Below are 10432 nucleotides of genomic sequence, written 5' to 3'. Positions count from 1 at the left end.
ATTCCCCTACCGCAAAATCCTGATTACGTCCCTGAATGCAATGGTAAGCATCGGATCTTTCGATCCAAACTCAATTTCAAATACATCAGAAGTACAATCACGTCAACATAAAGCAAGCTCGATTTGACATTCACTCAACTTAAATTGATCCAAACAATCAAATAGATTTTAAACCATAAATTTTCGATCCAAGGGCGCTCCTATTATCATTATTTGGACTTTGGAGTAAACATGCCTGCTCCTTTGTCAAGTCCTCTCAATGAGGTTTTGTTTTGTTTTGTTTTGTTTTTTTTTAAAAAAAAGGCTTGTGATGGGCTTACTGGGCCATTGCAATTTCTTGTTCAATGTAGCCCATGATTTGTCCTTTTTTATAAATAGCAGGCCCATATGAATTATCCTCCCCTCCAAAATTGTCCGCCTCTTTCGTATTCTCCTTGAGACAATATCACAAACAGGTGACAGCTCCTTACTGCAGTTTTCTTTCTTTCTTTCTTTCTTTCTTTCTTTCTTTTTTTTTTTTTTTCAAGTTTGCCTTGCCATTTTCTCTGTTTGATTCGTTGTTTTACCAGTTGAAATCGATATATGTAGCTTTATTTATTGCCATGATTGTGTACATTCTCGAATTTTACGTACACGCATTTTCTTCTAAATTAGTACAAGGCTGCGAATTTGTTAGTTCCTCCAATTTTGAGCGTGGAATGAACATCTTTGAGTGTTTTTATAGCTTCACATTGCATGAAATGAAAGAGTGGATTTTACATTAAGGATTACCGTGAGGATGCATTGGGCTGATACTGCAGGTATGGTTTTCTGTGAGGAAATTCTCTGGCAGCCTTGCACGAGCAGTATGCTTTAGTTGAAATCCTCGTTTTGATCGTCATGGAGGCATGTTGTTGGATGTAGGAATGATTCTATGATTAATGAATGCGATTATGCTCTGGATTTCTAGTCAAGTGAAAGGCCGGGACATAGTTTTCTTGGTGTTGAAACTTATGCATTTGGGATGTTTCTTGCATAAATGTTGTTTTTTAAACCCAAAAAGATGTTAAGTGGAATAAATTGAAAAAAAGTTTTGATCGATCCTGGATAATAATCCTTTTCCTACCATTTTGTGCCATATTAGCCATTTTCCTCGGAGTTTGTTTGTTTGTTTTTCCTTCCTTTTTTGCTCAAGCTATCCACAAACCTTATTTGCTGTTGTTTACATAATTTTGTTTAGTTTCACTGATCTTTTGACTGGTCAAAATTGTAAAATTAGCGAGGTTTGATCGGTCCTGGCTTGTTCTAGAAGATCATTAGGAAAAAGAAAGCCATCTATGCTATTACTAGCATTGTTTTTCTATGATCTTTACTGTATTATATTTATGTTTTTGTGCTTAAGCTATCCACGAATTTTATGTACTGTTCTTAAGCATATTTGAGTTTTTAGTTTCACCGATTTTTTGACAGTGAAACAATGCTAAATTTGCGTAATGCTATTTTGAGTCGTGTGAGAATTGGGGTCTATTCAAAAGGGCTTTCGGATAGAGAAGATCTGTATGGACTGTGTAGGTATGCGCAACTGCTCCGTACATGCAGCACTGATGCAAGCACTAACCAAGATCAGGTGATCAACCGTGTAATTGGGTTGGTAAAGAAATTTGACAAGATTGATGCAGCAAAGGTAATAAGCAATGCTTTCTTTCTCGTGCTGCTATTGTTTTCCTCTCAGGATTAATAATCCAACTAGAAGTGCCCTTTCCTCTTCATTAAAACAAAATTATTAATAAAATTAAAAAAAACAGAGTGCCCTTTCCTCAACAATGACATGCTGAATCTGAATTCTGCGAGGGCATGTTTTGAATGAAAGGACAATGAGCAACATACTCTTCGTATCACACTTCACAGGTCACAGAAACTGCTGATTTTCAAAAGGATTTGAGCCTTGACAGTCTGGATAGAGTGGAACTTGTTATGGCTTTTGAGGAAGAATTCTCTGTTGAGATACCTGATGCAGAAGCAGATAAGCTTAAATGTTGTGCTGATGTTGCGAAATATATTACTTCTGGCCCCAGTGAGAAAGTTTCGGAGACTTCTTAATTGTACTTACGGGGCAAGTGATATAGTTAATTGTACTAATACCCCATATATGCAAGAATCTTCCAAGCTATGTGCTATATTGTCATTGTTGCTGATTCAGTGGTTTTTTTTCTTCTTTCTATTGTTTACTTAATTCATAAAATTGAAATGAACTTAATCTTCACTTTTAGTACTAGTATATTTGCACTCTGCTTTTTTGTGTTTGTTTAGAAGTTCCACTAAGTGTATCTTATATTCAACCAAACCAACCACACTGTACATCAGTTCTCTCTCTCTGTCTCTCTCCATCTCAGGTGCACATCTTTTCATCCTACTTAAAACAATCCTTTGAAGCTTGTAATTAATTATGTACAACCAAAGTTTCCCCTGCACGGGCGTGAATATCCCAATAAGCTCCAAGATTTATATCTTGCTTTCGTTTTTTCATCCTTTCCTTGTTTGCCCTCCCAAAGTTTTGAACATCAAGTGTATCTCATGCGTAGTATAAGCACGGATACCTTCACCTACGGATACAAGTTTTATCCCTTTGTGTTTCCCCGTAAAACCTTGTTTGCAGGGAGAATTCTTTGGGAGGTGAATGGCTTTAACATAACATACTTTTTCCAAATTTGGAATGGCATGGAGATGAGATGGAAGGTCGATTTGGAACTCTCCATAGCTATCTGTGCTGCCTAATTTGGCCATTGTTTTCTTTGTTTTCCTCCCGCTTGCACCACAGAAAACAGCCACTGAAGCACCTGCAACAAATGTTAACTGAAAGTGAAGTTCTCAAGGTTTTTCTTCTTGTTATATCCTTTTCTTTGTCTCCTACTTGTTATTATATATTAAATGTATTTCATTCAAGGCAAGTGTCGTTTATAGTACTAAAGTAAAGTATAGGAAAAAAATTATCAACATATACTTTTTCGGCACCAAAATAATTACGGGCACACGCGGTAGCTGTTAATTGGCAAAAATATGGAATTTGAATAGAAACATTTTTTATATTTGGATAAATGTTAAAATATGTTTTTATTTTATTTTTCAACAGAAGTAAAGCAGAAGTTATTTTATTTTTCAACAAAAGTAATGCAGAAGCCAGTGGGTTTATTTGCCTTTTATATCTATACTATATTATAATAGTTGAGAGGGTTAGAAAAATCGTTTGTCAGAAAACATCAACTTTTCTTTTTTAATTTTACCATTTTCTTCACATTTCTTTCACATGTTGACTGATAGGATCCTCAATCCTCATATCTCATATAAGAAAGCAAAACAATGGAATGCATACAAATATGAATAAAAATACCCAGAGTAAGCCTCTGTTGCCCTCTGACTATGCTAGTAACATCTCAAATGGAAAATATGCTGAACCCTTCCCTACCTAGCTAACCGACCCAACTGACTTAAGCCCATAATACTAGAGGTCTAAAGTAAACAATTTTGTTAATGGGCTTCTGTCCAATTCTTCTAAGCCCAATTTCCAAGTCCGTACCAACTAACTTCTCCCACGTAAATATAACTTCCGTCATAACTTTCTTTTCACATTTCTTTAATATCTGAGCTAACTTTTCACATGTTTGCTTGTATTTAATTACTTATTTTTTTAATCATATTTTTCATCGTACAATTCATTTCAGTATGAAATATATAAATATTTTGAAAAACATCCCGTATGAAATTATGTTGTGATCATTATTGTATACACGCATTAGTATTTAATAAAATTTACACATTAATGTTATAAATGAATGAGTCATTTTTTTGTTTCTTTATTTCTTTATTTGTTTTTTCTTTAATAAGGGAGAAATTTTTTATAATTGATCTTGAACTTGAGATCTAACATCAAATTGAATCACTGGTATCGTATAATCTATAAGACGTCATAGATTCATACGTGAACGAATGAGTTTCTTTGTTTTTGTTGTTTGTTTATTTATTTATTTTTTTTTGTTTTTTGGAGTTGAGAGATAAATTTATTATAATTGATCTCAAATCCGAGACCTTAATCTCAAATTTAAACCTTAACATGAGAAGATCTATAAGCTATCGATACCGGTGCATGTCAAGCAGGTGTGGAACTCGTTGTTTTCAAAGAAAGGAAAAGAAACTAAAACTTGAAAGTTGTTACATGGTTTGGTAGCTTAACGCTCCATATAGAAACCATACTTGCACGTTATTCTTTTGATTAACTAGTTGATGCTTGATTTAAAATAGTATCAACTTAGTAATCATGAAATAATGGAACTGTAATCACGCCAAATGATTAGGAAAATACTAATAATCATCGCAATTTGGCGGTAAATATGACTTGTATATATTCAGACATAATTTTCTAAAGATTCTTATCATATCTCATTTGCGTGAAAAATTAAAAGATCAAAAGCAATAATTAAATTAGAAGATTTGAAAATACTTCTAACCAATATCATTAATCCCTTCCCACGTAGCTGAATCATAGGATCCCTCTTCCCTACTCTTAAAATATTGGGCTATGCTTGAATAAATACTTTTAAAACATTTATATAAAAAATTTTTATGAAATATTTTAAAAGCTGTTTTCAGAAATAAATGTGTTTGGACAACTATTTTTAAAAAATGGATTTACAATTAAAATTTAGTATGTTTTGATTTTCATTAACAATATTGCATTCAATTCTAAAACCATAAAAAAACACATATCAATTTTCTTTAAAAACTATACTTGGATAACATTTTTTTAAAATATTTTTTGAAACATTTTACAAAATTTTTGTCGAAACACATATTTTAAATTTTTTTCACTTATAAAACTCTAACGTTTTTAAAATACTCGTCTAACGAAACCTTATTATTATTTTTTGAAATATCTTTAGGTAATTTCAACAATTTTTTAAGATTAAATGCAAGTGATCATTTTGCTGTATTGATTGAAATGCATTTATTTAGGAGAAAGAAAAATTGTAAAAAATAATTTTTTATTTTTATTTTTATTTTTGAGAAAGAAAAAGATCAATATACATGCAGAAATTGTTGCGACTGAAGAATAAACTAACTAAAATTACCCGAGACCGGATTTGGATGGACTTCTGGCTTGGCATTTGCTGCAGTGCTTTCATGGCAGAGAAGTTTGCCACTGATCACAACGGTAGAGAGCTTCTCTTCTCCATAACCAGCCCAGTTAACCAACACTTGATCGACTTCCGTTCGCGTTCTTCCGGCTGATATCACCGGAGTTTCGATCAGAATCATGAATAAAACAAACGTTGAGAACATGATCACCGGAGCTTAAACTTTGTATGGAAGCAAAGATATTGAGAATGAAGGGAAAATGAAGTGGAAGCTACTACGTTAGGGTTGTATATGTATGCAAGGGACATCATATTCCAAATTACCATATTGTCCTCGATTTATATATACATGTTTCTTGATTGATGTTTGCGTTTCAACTTAAAATTTAATTATAGCTTCTCAGGTTCTTTCATTAGAACTACAAATCTTTAAAATAAAGTAATGGAGTTGGGCAGTCGCGGAATTCGGATAACGATTAAGGTAGTTTTTGGAATTGTCTTTAAGAAGCACTTTTGTATTTTTTCTTCACATAATTTAAACTTTTAAAGTAAAATCTTTTGAAATGAAAAACTCAAAAGTGTTTTTTAAAATCAATCTCAAACACTACGTACATAAGACACGACATACATAAGTTGTAGTATGTTGAAGAGCATTAGTATTTTGAAATAAATTGAGTGTAGTACCAAATATAAGATAATAATGATGTTGAATTTCATCTTTTGTATCAAAGGGTGATTCAGAGAATTAAGTATGGGAGTTGAGAAATGGAAGGCTAACTGCTTAGGTTGGTAGCCTAATACCCTTACCGAATAAGCATCGCTTTATTAAGTAAGCTAAATTTATAGAACGTTGTATCCTTGGGTAAACAAGCAAATATTCCAGTATATACGTTAGTCAAGCATATCCCAACAATATAGGAAAAATTGCAAATTTAGTCATATATGTTTGTTACTTTGCGATTTTGGTCCTCTATGTGTTTTCACATTTCAGTTTTAGTCTTGCATGTTTTGATTTTTGGCAATTTCGATCCTTTTTATTCGAAAATGTTTACGTGACACTGTACACGTCAGCTCCACATCACCACTGAATTGGTGCCACGTCAGCGCCACGTCGGAAAAAGGACTAAAATTGCCAAAAAAAATAAAGATAGCGGATTAAAACTGAAATCTGAAAATATAAAGGACTAAAAACGCAAAGTGATAAACATACATGACCAAAAAAGCAATTTTCCCTAGCAATATACGATCAATATATATATATATATTATCGTTACTATTATATAATAGCTGCACATCTCATATAACCTTTTTGGTGTAGTCAAACCACTCTAAAATTTCTTCTCTATCCCAAAATTTAACCCAAAAGCCATGTACGGATGTTATATTTTAAATGACTAAATTATTTTTGTGAATAATATTAACGGTACAACAAATATTGTGTTAATCGATATTTAAAAAACAATAATATCATGAAATTTTGATGTTTTATCGCGAAATTTTGTATTTAATATTACACGTGAGATTTTGATAAATTAAATTCTTGTATTGATTTTTTGTCTTGTAAGATTTGAAGTACAAATTTCGTTGTATCTGTAACATCACTCTTATTTTTCGTCCCTCTAAAACATGTCTATCCCTTTTTCGCTTTAATTTATTCAATATTTATCGATTCTTATTAAATTTTTTATACTCTCTTTTAGTCATAAAAAAGTGTTTTATAAAATAAGAAAAATAATATTATCACTTTACTTATATGAATTATGATCATTATTTTCACTATTAGTATGATACTATAGAGTTTGAAAAGATTATCTGATGATCTTTAATTTCCCTAATTTTATTTCCTTGGTTGTCCGATATATGCCATATACTTTTCTTATTAGGATAATATATACAAATTAAACTGAACAAATTAAACTAATAAAAACAATCTTATCCGGTTTTAACTCTTATTTTTAGACTCTAGTTCTGTTCTAATATGAGTTATTACTATAATTACATTATTCCACATGGATAAATCACGATTACATTAGTGTTTACATTGGATTAGATGTTAATGGTCAAATATTTAAAATTAATGGTTGATGATGACGAACTTGACAATATCAGTTTAAATATTAATTTTGGGTTAAAATACATACGCACATGAATTTCAATAATAAATTATATCATCTTTTTATGAGAGACATCAAAATAACAAATCAAGATGAAATCACTCGCATTTAATGTACATACTATTTTCCATTTAAAATCGACGTGTTTAATGCAAATCTCGATCCTAATCCATCCTATAAATTGGTATATATCATGTTAACTTGAATTTTGAAACAAAAGTGGATGGGATCATGGATGAATTTGAGCAAAGAGGATGTGCTTTGATTCTAATGGTTTTACTCTTAGTTTTGGCGATAGTCATATTTCCTCATTACATGAAGCCCGAGCCTCCCTCTTCCTTGGCTCTTTTCTTTTCACTTTTCCCTTTAAGTGTTTTGCTTTACACATTATTCTTGGTGCTTTTTGTTTGGTAAATTTCTTCAGTCTCCCTCTCTTTGTATGAAAATCAAAGTCCATAATTTTTTTTAATGTATTTTTTCTTGTATATATAGATTAGTAGTCAGTTTGTGCAATTTCTTGATCATCTACATCCAATTTACTGAATTTATTTTCATAACATATGACGCGCGCATGTGACGATAGTTTTAAATCTCATTAATGTGAAAGATGATACGTTACTTATTATATATTTTTGTTTTATCTAACAATATTATTTAACTCAGAGTGATAGAAATGATTCAGAGCCGGTAAGTGTAGACTCTAGTGATTCGGATTCCCATGCATTGAGTCGTTTTTTCTTGTTTTTTTTTTTAAACAAAAACAAAAGCATGGAGCATTACTTTTTAATTATATATCTCATAAATAAATTGTTTTTATCACTTTTCTTTAAAACTGTCAAAACGGGCCGGATAATGGATCGAGAAATTACAAACAAATCTACTTTATTTTTGTGTGATATATGGACGAGTCAGTCCGCCCAATCCTATTTTGATGGCTTTTGTTTTCTTGAAGGGGTTCAAATTAGAGGATCCTCTTCGAATAACATGATAATTGACTATGATAATTTGATTTCCTGCAATCCAAGCTTTAGAAATTAGAATAATGATTTCTCAAAAGTAAATATTAAAATAAGAATGGCGTAAGGGGGACAAAAATGCTAATAAAGTTGCCATAATATAAGTTAATTATTCACCTCAGGACAAGGATTTTTATAATTATGTTTGTTTAAATGGATGCTAATTATTTATGTACAATATATTATATATGTAAGGGTGGGTTTTTTGGTATATCGTACCAAAAATACCTGTATGAAAAAAAAAATCATATCGATATCGATATCGAAATTCAAAAATTTTGATATGAAAAAATCATGTTGATACCGTACACAGATATCGAAAAAAACTCTATATACCAAAAAAAATATCTATATATCAAAAACATTTCGTTACGATATCTTGATAATTCGGTATTTTAGTTTGGTATGTCAGCCCTAGATATATGTACCCATTGATTATTGTATTCTCGCGTATCATTCGTCGGTAGTATTTTTATCACAAAGAATATTGTGTAAGCTATTCGTGCACGTCAATTATTTTATTAAAAAAATAAAAGTATACTTGTTGTTATAAGTAAATAAGTGAGATAATTAATTAAGAAAGTAATAATTTAACAATTCTTTCAACTATAAAACAATATAATTTGAGTATTATCCAAATCTATGTCACTATCTTCATCAAGACTATCCATGGTTGGAAAGTTTCTACTATCAAAGTTTGTTGAATATCGTGCGCTATTTGTGTAAATCGCAAAAATTAAACGTTATATAGCGCTTGACATTAAAATTAGGTTATAGCGCGCTTTTTAAAAGCACTGATCTATCATGAATCAATATAAATGTATATTGATATTTGAAAATGCGCAAACCAAAAAGATTAGATGATAAAACAATATATATATATATATATTATATAGGGAAAATAAGTTTTTTAGTTTAGTAACTTTACCTCCTTTGGGTTTTGGTCCATTAACTCTTCCGATGTGGATTTTGGTACACTAACTTTGCATTTTCAATATTTTTTGGTCCAACTACATATGTGTCAGCTTCTGATTGGTCAACGTCATCATTTTGGACCAATCAGAAGTTGACACGTATGCCGTTTGACCAAAAAACACTAAAACATGGACAAGTTAATTGATCAAAAAACTTATTTTTCCTATTATATATATATATATATATATATATATATATATATGAATTTAGTGTAGAAGTATGTTAGAAATCAATCAGAACAATCCGATATCCCGAGAATATTTTTCAGACAAACAAACACACACAGCAACTCATGAACACAATACCAAAAAACCACACAACTAGGGATGTAAATGAGTCGAGCCGAGCTTTTGAATGTTCAAGCTCGATTCATTTATAAACGAGCCGAGACCGAGCTTATTTAACGAATATATTCATTGCTCACGAGCTTATTCGAGCTTTTATCGATTCTAAACGAGCTTAATATATTTAAACTATAAATTTAAATAATTATTAAATTAATTAAAAACTAAATTTATATTTGAAAAAAATATAATATTATTATTAAAATTTGTAATTTATTCTAATAAATTAATTTTTATATATTTTTCAATATTTTTCATAAGTAAAGTGTAAATTTATAAATTAAATATCAATACTATTATTTTTTCGTCTAAGAGATGACTTACGAGCTTGTTAACGAGCATGTTCACGAGTTAACGAGCCGAATATTGTAAAGCTCGAGCTTGGTTCGTTTGCCTTACGAGCCTTATTAAACGAGCTCGAACGAGCTTTTATCGAGCCGATACCCGAACAGTTCGCGAACTATTCGTTTCATTTACATCCCTACACACAACTCAAATCAAACACCAACTCATGCAAAAGCGAATAAACGACACAAGTATTTACGTGGTTTGACAAATAATTTGCCTACGTCTATGGGAAAACAACACAACACTTTTTATTAATCACGAACAGATGAAATCTAAACTCAAAAAACCCGAGCTTATTACACAACCAGACCAGACAACTCTAACGCTAGATACAGACACAATTCAAGCTTTTGATCATTGAATTCTTTCCGTCACAATCTGCGCCTCAGTTCTCTCCTCTGAATTCTCTCTTTTTTTCTCTCTCAATTATTTTTTGGAGGTTGAAGAATTTGATTTTCTGTTGTTTTGGTTACGGTTGCTTCCATGTGCTTATATAAAGAAAACCCATCGATTTTCTTCTTGGGCTT

General features: G+C 31.1%; 2 protein-coding genes across 4 annotated transcripts; one reads left to right on the top strand and one right to left on the bottom strand.

The window, feature by feature from the left end:
- The first annotated feature begins 387 nt into the window (after positions 1–387).
- Positions 388–2184, top strand: LOC140891578 (acyl carrier protein 3, mitochondrial). 3 transcript variants are annotated; one of them, XM_073300143.1, is made up of 4 exons: positions 413–455; positions 725–800; positions 1450–1663; positions 1888–2184. In XM_073300143.1, exons 3-4 carry the CDS (start codon positions 1457–1459, stop codon positions 2077–2079), a joined length of 399 nt encoding a protein of 132 aa, XP_073156244.1. In that variant the 5' UTR covers positions 413–455; positions 725–800; positions 1450–1456; the 3' UTR covers positions 2080–2184. The 3 variants fall into 3 exon arrangements, with proteins under 3 accessions (XP_073156241.1, XP_073156244.1, XP_073156242.1); XM_073300140.1 differs by lacking the exon at positions 725–800 and having other exon boundaries at positions 388–455; XM_073300141.1 differs by lacking the exon at positions 413–455 and having other exon boundaries at positions 560–800.
- A 134-nt stretch (positions 2185–2318) lies between these two features.
- On the bottom strand, positions 2319–5341 carry LOC140891577 (uncharacterized). The gene is made up of 2 exons (XM_073300139.1): positions 5103–5341; positions 2319–2816 (listed from the first exon to the last, which is right to left on the bottom strand). The coding sequence occupies exons 1-2, from the start codon at positions 5311–5313 to the stop codon at positions 2503–2505; spliced, it is 525 nt and encodes a 174-aa protein (XP_073156240.1). The 5' UTR covers positions 5314–5341; the 3' UTR covers positions 2319–2502.
- Positions 5342–10432: the final 5091 nt, after the last annotated feature.

This window comes from Henckelia pumila, chromosome 3 (genome assembly GCF_033568475.1).
Source record: "Henckelia pumila isolate YLH828 chromosome 3, ASM3356847v2, whole genome shotgun sequence".
NCBI lineage: Eukaryota > Viridiplantae > Streptophyta > Magnoliopsida > Lamiales > Gesneriaceae > Henckelia > Henckelia pumila.
The sequence above is the reverse complement of the archived record's forward strand: the minus strand, read 5'-3'. Positions and strand labels throughout refer to the sequence as shown.